The sequence below is a fragment of the Cnephaeus nilssonii genome (genome assembly GCF_951640355.1).
Source record: "Cnephaeus nilssonii genome assembly, chromosome: 7".
NCBI lineage: Eukaryota > Metazoa > Chordata > Mammalia > Chiroptera > Vespertilionidae > Cnephaeus > Cnephaeus nilssonii.
The window spans coordinates 26,011,998-26,027,820 of NC_137078.1; the positions used below are offsets into that span (position 1 = coordinate 26,011,998).

Genomic DNA, 15,823 nt, shown 5'->3' on the forward strand with positions numbered 1-15,823 from the left:
AAAATGTTTTGTCTTCCTCTTTAATTTTAGTGTATGTCTGCATAAAAACACACACAAAAATGGATAAATTGGTCAAAATTTCTGAGAGGGCATGCATCTCTTTCATTTATAAAAATACCATAAATATGCATGCATGTAAGTTTGCTTGATATATCTCTTGAAAAAGACTTTAAGAAAATAAATAGTAGCCCTAGCTGGTTGTATATAGTGTTGGCCAGCAGACTTAAGAGTCCTGGGTTCAATTCCGGTCAAGGGCATATGCCGGGGTTTTGGCCTAATCCCCAATAGGGGTGCAGGAGGCAGCCAATCAATGATTCTCATCATTGACGTTTCTATCTCTCTCTCCCCCTTCTTCTATGATCAATAAAAAGGAAAAAAAAAAACACAAACATACAGGTATTGTGACAGAATGGTGTAGTAGCCAAGAGTCACTGAGTGGACTTTGGAGGCAAACTGCTCTTGTTTAAAACGAACTGTGCAGCTTAATAGCTGTGAAATGTTGGACAAGTCCCTTAGCCCTTGTGTCTTGGCTTCCTTATCTGTAAAGTGGGAATAATAAAAGTTCAGACCTCACCAGTTTGGCTCAGTGGATAGAGCATCAGGCCTGCAGACTGAAGGGTCCTGGGTTCAAATCCGGTCAAGGCACTTACCTCAGTGGCAGGTTTGATTTGCAGCCCTGGTCGGGGCACGTGGGGGAGGCAACCAATTGATATGTCTCTCTCACATCAACGTTTCTCTCTCTTTGTCTCTCCCTCTCCCTTCCACTCTCTCTAAAAATCAATGGAAAAGAAAGAAAATAAATAGTAAATTCAAAGGAAACTAGAATGTTTCTATGAAATAGCCTAAATATATTATTCAAATCTTAATGTGAAACAAAAAGATTATAAAAAATAAATAAGTAAGTAAAAGAGAGTTCAGGGGTAAAATATACCCACTAAAGAAAGGGTGCCAGGGAACCAGATATACAAGTAAAAATATTTCTCTATTTTGAATTTTTAATGGAGAGGCCCTGAGTCCACGTTTGCAATATGGTAAGCAGAACAAGAGTCACCAGCCTGGGGGCTGGGATAATAAAGTCAGTTGCCTCAGGAAGAAAAAGTGAAGTATAGCAACCCAATATTACTGAACACAATGTTTTAGTAGCTTCAGACAGTCATTTTCTCAGAAGTCAGTTTATGATTAGGTAGTACTGTCCACCTATGAATCTCTACACTAACAAAAGCCTCATCACCATATATCCAATCATTAGAAATATAATTAAACACAACAAGCATTTATTGAGAATGTACTATGCCTAGGGTAGCAAAGGAGACCAGCACCCAACAACTACAACAGAGTTGAAGTTCTAGAATTGGAGTCAGAGCCCACCCCTATGACCCATCAACAAGCCCTCATGTTAGCGAGTGGGACAATGGGTGAAATTCCAGGCAGGCTATTTGCAGTAGTTTCCCCCTTCAGCTATTATTCCACAGCTCTGCTGCACCCTCCCATTACCAGCCCCCTTCTTTGCACACACACTTTTAAAAACATGGCAATGTTTTGTCAAGAATAATTACTTCTCACAGGCATTCCATATACAATTTCTCGACAAAAATTCTTCACCTAAACGAATGACTGCCAAATGACTAGAAACTGGTGAACATTTGTTATAGAATTTCCTTCTCGACAAAAATGATCATTATGTCCAGCTCAGCAAAGCTGTGTTCCTGTGTTCTGTCAGCTGAGACGGTGAAGTACTTGATTTGACATCATAAAGGTAGTCTTTAAATCAAAAGTAATCAGAAAATTCTTAACACTTAAAAGTTAGAATTTTGAGACTTCCTTCTTTAATTGCTCTTTTTAGGCATTAAGGTAAATAAGCTTAAGAGTTCTATGGTAATAAAAAGAATGAAATTATCCATGATTAATGTATGCTATGTACACCCTAACCCATGAGGTCTGAACTTTTATTATTCCCACTTTACAGATAAGGAATCCAAGACACAAGGGTTAAGGGACTTGTCCAACATTTCACAGCTAATAAGCTGCACAGTTCGTTTTATACAAGATCAGTTTGCCTCCAAAGTCCACTCAGTGGCTCTTGGTTACTACACCATTCTGTCACAACACCTGTAGTGTTTTATAAAGCTAGTTATTCACACCCAACTGACGGCCACAGAAACACTGTAAAAGGCAAATAAAAGATTTTCTTACTTTGAGAGTTAAAAGCTCTGGCTAAGCTACAAGGTAATTCACAATCATTATGAAAATTTAAAGCTTATTGAGGCTGTTAAATAGATTGGTGAGGTTAACTCAATATAGCACACTACAAAAGCAAAGATGCACCCTGCCATTTAACAAAGTCTATTATACACCAAATAAGAAGAACGCTATTTGATTTTTAATAGAAAAAAATCCTTTAACCACTTGGGCCTTAAGGACTAAAGGAGTCTAAGAAGCTCAAAAACTCTAATAGTTGATGTCGAATTAGGCATCATAGTCCCCGGGGACATCCAACTGTATGTCATAGTCCAGGGGTCACCTGTAATGGTATTTCCATTACTTTCCAGCAAAGAATAAAATTAACAATGAGGTGAATTTTTTACAAAACTAAATGTATGCAATGTTTAAATTCTAAATATGCCTTTCTTTCTGTTGTTGAGAGTCCTTTATTAAATGCAGTATCAAGATATAGTGGTGTTTTTGTTGTAGTGTGCTTCCCAGCATATTTAAAAGAAGTTAGAAACTCTGTTTATCCAATTTTTTTGTTCTACTGGCTTTTAAAATTTTGAAACTCTAGGAACCAATCAATGAGCAAGAAGAGTAAGTCACCCTTGGAAAAAACTAGTTAATAACCTGCCTAAAGAACTTTTTTTTTTTTTTAGTCCCTTAAGAAAACAGTAGATCAACAATTTTGGAAAATTATTTCCACTGAATAATTCATCATAAAAATGCAAATTAAGCTGTCATCCTCAAGAGAGCAATATAGTTCTATCAAAGCCAGCAACACTTCAAGGTTTCAAAAAAAACTTAAAGTGGCATTACCATGCTAATGTTACCTATTTGTACTGTAACTCTAGATCAAAAAAGCAGATGTTTAAAACTGGATAAGGCTGCTCAAATTTAACACCATTATCTTGATAAGCTTTCCCTACCACACTCCTCCCTACTTTTAAAACATTACCCAAGAGAAACAAGTAATTTTAAGGATCTTTCTCAATGTAATAGTGTAACCATCCCTGTTACAGTTTGTATGGTGAATACTAAGCTTTAATTAGATATATAAATAGAAGTAGTTAAGGATAGAAAACACAAAACAACACAAAGAGCCAACAGTAAACAAAACACCCTAACAGTTTGTTACCCAACTTTAAAAAGGACAGTTACAACTGCAAGTTCAGCTGAAAGCCTTTACACAGTCTCTGCTTAGCTGGGATAATACTAGATATGTTCACACACTAAGCATCAATTCTGAAGGCTTGTTTCATTAAATCACAGAATGGAAGTATATGTAAAGGCTTGTTAATCTGACCAACAAACTACATGTGAGTTTGGCCTTCAAACTACATGTATATGGCCTTCCCAAAATTGGGGATAAGTCTACCCCATGCTCACAACAGAACGCCGGTGCAGTTCACCACTGTTTGCCCTTTCTGGTTTTCTTCTGAGGCTCCCAGCTGGAGATACAGGGATATTTGTGGTCATTCATGGTGGGTGTAACAATCTAGGGAGTGTCTCCTCAAGACAACACAAAGAGCCAACAGTAAAGGGAAGAGCTTCCTTTAACTCAAAGGCTTCCTTCCTGTTCCCTGTCTTAAAAAAACAAGGCTCCAAGCTTCTTCCCTTAAAGGAACTGCTACCAGAGGCTGTCCTCACGCCTCTTCTGGCAGCACCAAAGCTCATCACACCTACAGAACAGACTCTGAAGGACCCCACATAATCCACAACTCCACTCTGCTTTCCAAAGAAAGGGTAAAAGGCACAAACCAGAGGGACACACACGGACACACGGACACACACGGACACACACACACACACACGGGGACACACACACACACACACACACACACACACACACACACACACGGACACACGGACACACGGACACACCCACACACCAGAGTTGTCTCATCACCGAAGATCAGACATACTGGGGATTGACCATAGTTTGGTAGAGTTGTAACAGAATGCTCAGAAACAAAATAAGCTGCCCAAGGAAGCTTTAAGCCAACAGCTCTGGAAATGTCATTTCCCCACCCCCACGCATACATACTTATTGCATAAAACAGCTGTATGCCTGCAAGAACAGCTTAAAAATCACTGGGTCCCGAAAGAACACAACGGTACAGGATGAAAACTAATTGAAAAGTTCACAGCGCCCCGCAGCCACATGTGAAAGCTGCTGCCCCCAGTGAAGGAAGGAGGCAGGTAGAATGTCTAAGGACCCAGGCTCCTAGCTAGCTGATAACGACCTCGGGTATCTGGAGCTGGTGGCTGTCTTATTTCACTCGACACCTTCAATTCTCTCATCAGCTACTGCAGGCAAACTGAGCCTGCCGAGAACAGTGACCCTGTCCTCCCCAGCTTTCCCAACACGCTGACAAGAAGTAAATTACAAGCAACCCATTTCAGCCCCTATAAATGTTACCTACTTACTCTATTTGACTCTACAGTTAAGTACAGTTGGGATAAAGCTGAACTTTAGAGCCTAAAAAAAACCAGATGATCTAGTGTAGCTCTCCGTTTTACAGATGAAGAAACTCTGATGGAAAAGGATTATGGCTAGCTCAAGGATATAGACCAAGCTAGAGGCAGAACCAGGAGGCACACATTCTTCCTACCCACTTCATCATGCCATCATGTCTACGCAGAGGGGGTACAGGAGCTGAAGTTGGTATCACCACACAGTTTAAGGGCTAACACCGGGAACTGTGGTCCACAGGACGTCAGTATCAGGGGAAGGGATAGGCAAGTCCCCTGCATCTGGACAATTTAGGTAATTCCTTTCCCCTCTGCGGACATTCAAGTACAAACAAATGAGGGGAGGCTTTATGATTAAATGCACCTGGCTAGGAGTAAGAGGCTTTTTCTAGAAATGGGAGAGAATTTATTTAGCTTTCAGAGGCGTTACTTTCACAACAATACACACCCTTAACACAGGAAGACCCTGTTAAAGTTCCACACATTGCCTTTAATAAGGTAAATATTTAGGCCTATTTTATGAGGCTCTCAAACATTAATTTTGAGAAAGTTAATGGTTCTGAGGATTTGCATACAGGATCACAATGAAATGGTAAAATAAACCAAAGGACAACGTGTGAAAGTGGGCGTTAAAAACTGGTTTATTACACTAGACCAGTGGTTTTCAGCCGTGGCTGCACAGGAGAATCAAGTGCCAACCATGTGAGGCAGTCACCTGGGCCAGTCAACCTGGTCAAGCCTTGAGATGACTACACACCCAGATTCCTAGTCTTCACAGATGAGGCCCCAGACATCACGGAGAAGAGATATGTCATATCTACTTTGCTCTGTCCAAATTCCTGACCCACAGAATCCATGACATAAGAAAGTGGTTGTCTTAACTACATTTTGGGGAGTAGCAACAATAGCAACTGGGACACATGGGAAGTACTTAAAAATCCCAACGTCCAAGTTGCACTGTAGCCCAATTAAGCTAGAATCTCTGGGGGCAAAGGGGGCCCAAGAACCTATTTTTAAAGCACCCCAAGTAATTCTAATATGCAACCATGGTTGAGAAACATTTCTAGGCCTATGCTGTCCAATGCAGTAGCCACCTGTCATAGGTAGCTATTTAAATTAATGAAAATTAAATTTAAAATTCCGTTCTTTGATTACATTAGCCACATTTCAAGTGCTTAATACTCGCATATGGTTAGTGGCTACCATATTGAACAGCAGATATACAGAACATTTCCATCACACGGACAATGCTATTGGACAGTGCTGGTCTAGACCAGTGGCGCTCAAAGCTTAGTCCTGAGCTAACAGCATCACCTGGGAATTTGTTAGAAATGCAAATTCTCAAGCCACACACCAGTCCTGCTGGATAGAACCTTTTTGGGTGGGACTCTCCAGATGATTCTATGCACACTCAACTGAGAAAACCACTGCTCTTGTTACTGCCCATACAAAATATTTTTTTCCATGACCTATGTCATACTTATATCTGAAAATTACCAACTTTTAATTCCATTATAATGAAAAAGAATAGTTTATGTTGCCATAAAGTTTCAAAGTATGTTTTTATATTAGCAAGCTTGTTTGAGAAGAAATGCCTTTCAATTAGCAAAGGAGTATGAAAGAGCTTCATAAGGATGCTCTCAGTTATTTATAATCTTTAAGAGAAACAACCTTAAGATCCAAAAATACAGAAATGGTTAAAAATTATAAAATTCAACAGACTATTCAATTATTAAAATTGCAGAGGTGGACAAAGTAGGTTTACAGCTATAAGTACATAAAACAGAGTTTATTCTTATATTATTATTTATTTATTATTGTGAACAACTGTAAACCTACATTTGCCCACTCTTATATAATTATGGAAACAATGTTGCATGACAAAAACAAATGGGAGAAAGGCAAAACTAAATTATAACTGCAAATATTTGCATTATATGAACAAAGACAGAGGAAAAATAAGAATAACTGATTTGTTAAGCTTGGCTGGTCAATGACAGCTGTGCCCCTACATTAATTTCCGCCATGCTTCTTATAGTTACCTGTGCAAAAACAGAGTATCTAAGGAAGCAGTTTTAAAAAAAACAGGCATATACACACAATGATTATGTTTCAATGTGAAAAGTTCATGCCAAGAACATTTGGTAAAACAGTTCTACTACTTCATCAATGATTCGCTGAACTGTTCACCTCATAGCAACATGAAATAAAGGCTAGATTCAAGTAAATGATGAAGCTTGGACTGGGTGTCCTTCTAATACTGAAAGTCTACCAGGATTTCTCCTCTCTTCTTCTTTAAACTTAAGTCCTACAATCAAATATAAGAATTATGCATTTTTTTAAAAAAAATTTTAGAGATGTAAAAACTTGACTTTTTTTCCCTGTGTTTATTTAGTTTCCACCTAGGTTGGATGGTAACATGCCAAATAAATCCAACAACTATGTGTTTCTCACATTTTCTTCTTACATTTGCAAGTCTAAATTCCCAGAAATACTTTGTTGAGTGATCTTCTTGGGAAAGAAGATCCCACCTAAATAAGCTCTTGACTGTTTTAATATGTTTCCACATAAATTTTAGCATTACTTCCTCTATTGACAGCTCTGTTCTCAGTAAACTTAATTTCTTACATTGTCAGATACAAAATCATCTCTCTGAGTACTTCTGTTTGTCTTGGTGTCTCTGCTACTCTGTTTCCATCCTAGGTAATGTTCTCCAAACTCATTAGAATATTAAATGTATTAACACCTTCTCAGCTCTAGCTCCTGGTAAGATTTAAGAAAAGATAATTGTGGTTGAATAACTCTGAGAAACATTGAGGTCTTCAAAAAGCCTACTATTTGGGAGAAACTTGTACCTGCAAATCTTAAAACTTTGAGTGCATGGCATGTGCAATTTTGTTGAAAATTGAAAACAATCCAAGTTATACATTTATCTCTAGATTTTGTTAGACGAAGCCAAATGAAGTGGTAAGACAATAAACTGGTCAGTTTGATAGCATTTTGAAAATTTTTCCCAGCCCAAGATATATACACATTTTTAATTAAAAATTTCTGAACTAAAATATCTGCAATAGTGACACAAAAATAGGATTTTTTCAAAATCTTCCAACTTTCTGTATTGACTAGAATTATCTTCATGAATTGAGAGTTGTCTGGGGCAGCTACCACCTTCAATTCTAGCATTTTCATTTGCTCTAAAGAGAATCATTATTTTTATTTCTATTGCTGAAAGTTAAATAAAAAGGGAATTTGATAGACTCTTCTAATAGAAATAAAATTTTAATAGCTAAGATCATATACAAAGTATTTTCTGTGTGCTGGGCATTCTTGAATCTAGGCACTGAGAACACAAAAATAAATCATAAATAGTCTTTTCCCGGAGACACCCAGAATCAATTGAATATAGCTACACCGGAGATAGGTCCTTGACATTAAAGATGGGCAGGGAGAGGGGTGAACTACATAGGGGAGTCTATCATTAATGTCCTCAGAAAGAGGGCAAAAATACCACAACCAAGGAACAAGAATAGGATGCTACTTTTTTTAAATTAGGGAACAAAAAGAGAGCTCTTGAAAATTAAAAACATGACCACAGAAAAGAAAAATTAGGGTTGAAAGTGGAGGAAATTTCCCAGAAGGTAGAACAAAAAACAAGAGATGAAAAGTAGAAAGGAAAAATAAAAAGTAATTAGATGACCAGTTCAGGAAACTAACTCCATATCGAAATAAGTGTTGTGGGGCAGCGGGGGGGACACAGAATGAATAAACAGGAGAATTTAAGATGATGATGATGATGATGATGATGATGATGATGATGATGATGATGATTTTAGAACCAAAGGACATGAGTCTCCAGGACAAAAAGGCCCAACTATGGTAATTTCACATACAAAAAGGTAGAGTGGGGGTGGGGGGGGAGAGGAATATTCCACAAGATTCAGAGAGGGAAAACCTAGGTTACACACTAAGGTTTAGAAATCCAAATAGCTTTGGACTTTTCAACAGAAACACCAGAAGGTAAAAGACTTTAGGGCAACCAACATCTTTAATTTGATACCCATCCAAACTATCAATGAGGTGAGTGGGTAGAACAAAGATATTTTCATGGTTTCAAAAACACTTTACCTCCTCAGCACCCTTTCTCTGGAAATAGTAAAGGATGCGCTCTATAAAACTGAGGCAGTAAACCAAGAAAGAAAAGGGAAATAGAAAAACAAGACGTTCTCAGAGAAAACAGATAAGGGGAATCCTCAGAATGATGTGACGGAAACCTCAGGAAGGTGGCTAAACCAGGCAGAGAAGGCCATCAGTTCATAAAGGAGCATGTAAGAAGGGTCAAGGAGAAATGTTTCTAAGAAGATGAAATCAAGAGAGTACTTGATATGTTTGAATGTTCTGAAATAAGGCAAGGGGCAGATAAAGTAAATGCTGAATTAAGAATAAGTAAGTACATAGAAAAAGCGGCAAAATAAAGGAAAGGGAAAAAATAGAAATAATTGTTAACTCCAGGGAAAACAAAAAGTTCTGTATAGAAAAGAGATAGGAAAAGAGACCATATAAGAGTACATGGTTCAACTATAAACAGTGGTCTATTTGGTCATATAAATAATGTAAACACTAAATACTGATGCAACCAAAATTACTATATTGGAAAAATGGGGAATAGAAAGAATTTGGGATGGGCTGGGGATAGAACATAGAAAGAGAACAAAGAGAGAAATCAAACACTAGCACTACCAGCATGTTACTCAGAAATATAGAGGGAAATTCCAAAAGAATGAGCTAAAATTGCTATATGTGGCTGCCCCTGGGGAAAGAAACGAAAAGAATTATTTTTTTTATCATAGCCTTTATAAATTATAAACCTACTTTATACTTTCAACTATGTACACTGATTTAAATACACAGGGTAGGGCCCCGGCTGCTGTGTCTCAGTTGGTTGGAGCGTCATCCCATACACCAAAGGTTGTGGGTTCGATTCCCAGTTAGGGCACATACCCAAGTTGCAGGCTCAATTCCCAGTTGGGGAGCATACAGGAGCAGCCGATCCATGTTTCTCTCTCACATCGATGTTTCTCTCTCTCTCTCTCTCTCTCTCTCTCTCTCTCTCTCTCTCTCTCTTCCCCCTTCTCCCTCCCTCTCTCCCTTCCTCTCTCTCTCAAGTCAATTTTTAAAAGAACATATCCTTAGATGGCAATTAAAAAAAATGTTTTTAATAAAATAAATAAATATACACACACACACACACACACACATATATGGTGGGTGAAAAGTAGATTTATAGTTGGTTATATGGAAAATAATACAATAATTAATAAATAATAATACAAGAATGAACTGTGTTTCACAATCAAACTATAAACCTACCTTTGCCCAAACCTGCATATATACATGCATATATACACATATTTATTAAAATACATATAAACAATATATAAGTGTATATCTGAAAATATACATGAAAAACAAATGACTGCGGTTATCTTTATTTCTGAGAGGTGAGGGGATGGGAAGAGTAGGAGTGACAGCAGGGGAGAACGGAAGACTTTTCACCATATGTCTCTGTATACTTTGATTTTTTAACTATAACCCATTTTGGCAAATTAGGGGTTCTCATTCTATTCCCCCTTCCTGAACTGAACTGTGTGTGTGTGTGTGTGTGTGTGTGTGTGTGTGTGTGTGTGTGTGTGAGAGAGAGAGAGAGAGAGTGTGTGTGTGTGTGAGTGTGTGAGTGAGTGTGTGAGTGTGTGAGTGTGTGTGTGTGTGTGTGTGTGTGTGTGTACACAATCGTCCCGAAGTAATTTCTGGAAGGTATGCTTTAACTTTATTCGACAAGGACTTTTTCCTGTTCTTGCTACCCTATTAGCACCCACATGGCCAGCGTAAATGCCACCTGTCTTTGCAGGGTGCCAGACCCTGGGTCGCTTCCACAGCCCCTCCTCAGTGCTCCACCACACTGGGAACCGAAGCGGCACAGGTGTTTGCTGAGCACCTGCTTTGAGTCAGGTGTTTGCTGAGCACCTGCTTTGAGCCAGGTGCTGCTTAGGGGCAAGGTCACAAAGGTAGGTAGGACAAGATAGCTGCCCTCAGGGAGCTCACAGGCTCAATGAGGAGACTGAAGAGGAAATACGTAATTTGCAAAAATACAGTGCATGCAATGGGCAAAAGTATAGTCTACATAATCTATCACATTGTTTTTTAATGATTTTTCCTCCCTTTTCCCACATCTCTCAAAGGTGAGACCCTCTGCCAGGCCCACAGTTACTGGGCCTATAGTTACCTTTGGATCTCCTGTGCCAAGTATGGTGCCATATGATCTGAACTTCATAAATGTCTCCTGTATAGTAATACAACTGTATTTTAAGAAATAAATTCACATGTCTTAATGTTTCAGAACAGCAATGGTGTACACATCAAACTATTAATCTGGACCTCTGCAGTGTATTATAACCTTAGAATATCAGGACCAAAACAAACATCTTTAACCTCAGAAGCCCTGCGATCTTTCAGTCCTCACCATGTAGTCTTGGCTTTGATTCCATAAAGTGCGAAAATTATGAAAGCTAAGCCTGTCTGTTTCTGTTCCTGGAAATCAATGCCCTCTCACTTGTTTTACTGGTGAGATTCAAAACTTTCACCCAGTAACTTAAAATTTCTATTTATGACTAATACATTCATAGTTTCTTACAATTTTCAGGAAAATGGCACTTCTCAATTTGATACAGGTTTGCCAATATTACTTTAAGTACTTCTTATACTTCAAATGATAGAAATAAATTGTAAACATAACATGAAGCACTATCGCAATTAATCAACCCAGAGCCCAAGGGAGGAATTGTTTCTATTTTTAAATGCACTGTTGCTTTAAGGGAAAACCTGGTGGAGAAACATGAAACCAAGCTGCATAATGAAAATCAAAATGCATTTGGTGTCTCCATCCTTGCAACACAGTAATCCTAACCTACAAGCAACACTGTTGCACTGGCCCCTCGCAGTTGGTCTGTAAATTAAATGACTGGTACCCAGGCAGAACCCCACAGAAAGGGCCCATCTACCACTCACAGAATCAGATCTGCCAGAAGAACAGAACAAGAGAACACCCATATTTCAACGCTATTCTTATTTCAGAGAAGGGGCTATTCCAATAAGCAAGCAGATGGATAAATCCCAAAAGCATCCCACAAATTTTTACTTAAAGGATCCTGATTAATAATGGCAGTGGCCATGAAAGCCCTAAAAACGATCCACTGATTATTCAGCATTTCTAATCAACTGTCTACAGTTGTAATTTCTACCCAAATTCCACAAATAAGTATTTCTCACCACAAATGATAAAACTTCATCTCATTAAACAGTACCTAACAGTAACATTCCTTATGGTTAAGTGACAAGGAACAGGTGCAAAGAACCAGCAAGGAGAAGAGACAGCAGCTACATAACAGCAGTTAGAATATTCTACCTGTTTCTCAGACTGCTTTAAAGAACCTCACCCAACAGATTTTTTTCTGAAACAATAGAAAAATATCCAGTTTGGGGGTGGTGGTGGTGATATTTTCATGTACTCAATGAGTTTACTTACTGACCATGAAATATACAACTACACTGCTAACCATGTATCTAAATTACTATATTTAAAATGTATCTAAAAATATTACCCAAGGATACATCCATCACTTAAAAGTATTTAACACAACATTTTAAATATAAGTTGGCTATTTACTATGACCATAACAATCTGCTCTAGGTAGCAAAATGTTTGCAAACTTGCTAGCTTTGGTACAAAAGAGCAAAAAAAACCAAAACAAACAAAGCACCAAATCTTACATCCTGATAATTTCTTCCCCCAAATTTAGCAAAACTGCGCCTGAACACCACATGATTATAGAATGGAGGCAGTTGCTTCCTTTAGCAATAAAGTAACAAATCCTACTTCAGAGTCTCCATTGAAAACCTTTGAAGAGCAAAAATCACTAAGTTGTAGCGCATCAGTCAACAGGTGACTAGGAACACAAACTCATACTGATCTCCTAGAGCAGTGGTTCTCAACCTTCCTAATGCCACAACGCTTTAATACAGTTCCTCATGTTGTGGTGACTGTATTAAAGGGTTGCGGCATTAGAAAGGTTGAGAACCACTGTCCTAAAGGAATTCATTTTGCCAAATCTCCCAGTTTTTCACTCCTATATTTTGTAAGCTAATGCACTGCTATATTGAATGAATTCCAACCTTTTTCTTCTCAGGGGCTTACCAGAAAAATGCCAAATATTTAAATTATTTTAGGGCATTTTCCCATACTGCTGGGTGGAATAGAGCAGAATTAATAAGGATCCAACAGTTACAACTTTTCAAATGCAAATATGTTGCCCTCTGGTAAACGCAGCCCCCTTTTAATCATCCCCCCCAGTGTCTACACAACTAGGACAAGACTTTTGTTTCCTTGAAAATCAAACTTCGCATATTACATTCAGGCATTATCTCAACCCAACATCACCACCAAAAAAGATTTTAAATGGTCCAGGCCTCAGCCTGGATCATACAGGACTGTTCTGTTTTATTGTGGGGTCCTCTCCCATGTTATACACCAAGTACTGTCAAATGAACGAGGCAGTGCAGCGGTGGAAAGAAACTGGGGCACTGGGTCCCGCGAAAAACAAGGGCTTAGGGTGGTCACCTGCCCACTCTGGCCTCAGTTTTGTTATCTGTAAAATGTGGCTGTTAGACGAATCATCCTTAGGCTCCCACCCATGCGGCCCCTCTCTGTCTGGGTGCTTCTAGGCTTGGGCCTGCCGGGGACACAGCTGACGGGTGCGAGCTCTAGCCAGGGTGCCGGCCCGATGCCGCTCTAGGAGGGGGTTGGGGGGTGGGGTGGACGGGGCGCGGGGAGGGAGGAGAGGAACTTGGACTTGCAACAGCCTCAGACAGGAGCGTGCGACAAACTTGAAGCCAATTCCCCCAACAATAGGAAAGAGCCTCCCATTTTCCTGGCTCAAACTTGGGGACTGCGAGGTCAGGTCCCCCTCCCGCCCTCTGTGCGCCCGCGTTACCTTTCTCCCTGTTTGGTGTTGGAAGGAGGAGGGTGCAGGACCGTCTGATTCCCTTCCATCTCCACCACGCACTTGGTGCTCAGTTCCAGTTCTGAAAGCAAAGGGAGCACGAGCGTTGCCGAGTCGAGCATCCCGCCGGCGCGGGCTCTCTCCCGGGAGGCGGCCGAGCCGGACACCGGCGCCCGGGTCTGCGCGGCCGGTGCGGGCGCCGCCTCCGCCCGGCTCCCCGGCCTCGGCCGCGCGCTCACCGCCCGGCCCCGCCGCCCCGCAATTTCCAAAGTTGCCCCCGCCCTCCCCGGCCAGACCCCCGATCGGGACGCGCGGAGAGCTCCTCACCTCGTCGGTTCATGGGCCGGACCCGGACGGCAACTTTTACCTTGGTATCCGACATGTTGGCGGCGCCCGCGCGGCCCGAGGCGGCCCCTCACGCGCCGCGCCGCCGCCGCCGCCGCCGCCGCGCGCCCCCCGAGCGCGGCCGCCGCCGCTCCGCCGCGAGCTCCGTGAGGCAGCGCCGAGGCGCGCGGGCCATCCCGGGGGAGCGCGACGCGGGGCACGGCCGCGGCCCGGGGAGGGGCGGGCGCGGGGCGGGGCGGGGCGCGCGGGCGGGGAGGAGGCCGCTCCGGCCCAGGCGCCTCTCTAGCCGCGCGGGCCCAGCCGAGCGCGCAGCACCGCGGCCCCTCGCGGCCGCCGGGGGCCCGGCCGCACCGCCATCTTCGCCGCCCCGCCCGCCCGCCGGGCCCCAGGCTCCGGGAAGCCCGACTCGGCCGCCCGCGGCGTCCCCCGCAGCCGGCGGGCCCGGCGATCACGGGGCTGGGGCCGCGGGAGTCCGGGGCGGGACGCCTGCTGCCCCCGGGCGGGGCTCCGGGACCGAGGCTGCACCGGCGCCCCACGGGGACCCTCCGTGGACCCGAGGCCCCTTCTGGGGCCGCTGTCACCGCAGACCCGGAGCCTGGGCGTGCCGGGTGGGCAGGCCTTCCCCGGGGACTGGATGCGCCTGAACCGAACGCCGCCCGCCGGCCCCTCCGCCCGCCCGCCCGCGCGCCTCGCAGCGCCGCGCCTGCAGCGGTATTTTAAGATGGTTGTGGGGAACCGAGGCTAGAAATTCATCTGTGCCTCTACCACCGAGTGTGTGTGTGTGTGTGTGTGTGTGTGTGTGTGTGTGTGTGTGTGTGTGTGTGTACAGTGCTTTCGCTTCCTTTCTCTTCCCTTCCACTTCTCTGTGGTGGGAGGCTTGTCAAGTGGGCCGGGAGGGTCATTAACTCTTACATAAGAATTTAATGGCCGTGGATTCTGTTGTCCTGCCAAGTGCAGACGTCGCTGCCAGGGCGGAACTGGGTGAATCTGATTTATCCTGTTTGGGTAAACCAGGGCTTTTAGGCGCCTTACGCCAGGCAGGCGCTTGGAAGCGGACAGAAGCGTAAAATCCAGAGTTCCCGTTCTGGGAAAAATCTTTCGGTTTTGTGTGTCTGTAGAAATTTAATTATGCATAAGTTCACCGAAAGGTGTATTGGGGGCCCACTGTGCACAACATGCTGTGGAGGACACGCGCAAACATGAATGAAGTTATGTCTCCTGTGCTACGGTAGCGCAGAGCCCAGAGTCAGATCTAATGCCAGGCTGCAGGTGGTATGAGAGAGGTTCGGTTCGGTCTGGAACAGGAGCCCATTATGGGCTTGACTTGAAGTGGTGCTCAACTGATGCTACTTCTCCACCCCTGTCATGTGCCAGGACCAGCTAATTCAGTCCACCTCTGAACGGGTCTGTGGCATCTACTTCCTCCACCCATTCAGCTAGTCAGCAAATGTGTACCCAGCACCTCTGATGTGACGAACACTGTTCTAGGTTCTTGGGCTGTATTGCTGAACAAAAGAGGCAGAATTAACAGCTTCCTGGGGCTAACAGTCTAATTCCGTGCCTGTGTCCTCACCTGTGGGCTACTGTGACTTCTTAACTGAATGTCTAACTTTATCTCCTATACTCTTGTCTATATCCAGCTTCCAGATTGATTTTTTCATGAGTAACAATTTATCGTTTAATCATGCATGCTACTCCATTGTTCAAGAAGCCTTCCTGGTCATCTGATGTGTCCTATTCATATT

At 42.4% G+C, this 15,823-nt stretch overlaps 1 protein-coding gene across 4 annotated transcripts in view; it reads right to left on the minus strand.

Moving 5' to 3' along the window:
* Positions 1–14,195, minus strand: part of KIF13A (kinesin family member 13A) — a 208,699-nt gene extending 194,504 nt beyond the window's left edge. For all 4 annotated transcript variants that reach the window (XM_079776435.1, XM_079776433.1, XM_079776436.1 and 1 more), the window contains exons 1-2: positions 14,061–14,195; positions 13,725–13,815 (exon numbers count right to left, since the gene is read on the minus strand). In XM_079776435.1, the coding sequence (XP_079632561.1) occupies positions 13,725–13,815; positions 14,061–14,115 (146 nt within the window). In that variant the 5' untranslated portion in view covers positions 14,116–14,195. The remainder of the gene's footprint in view (positions 1–13,724; positions 13,816–14,060) is intronic.
* Between the last annotated feature and the right edge of the window lie 1,628 nt (positions 14,196–15,823).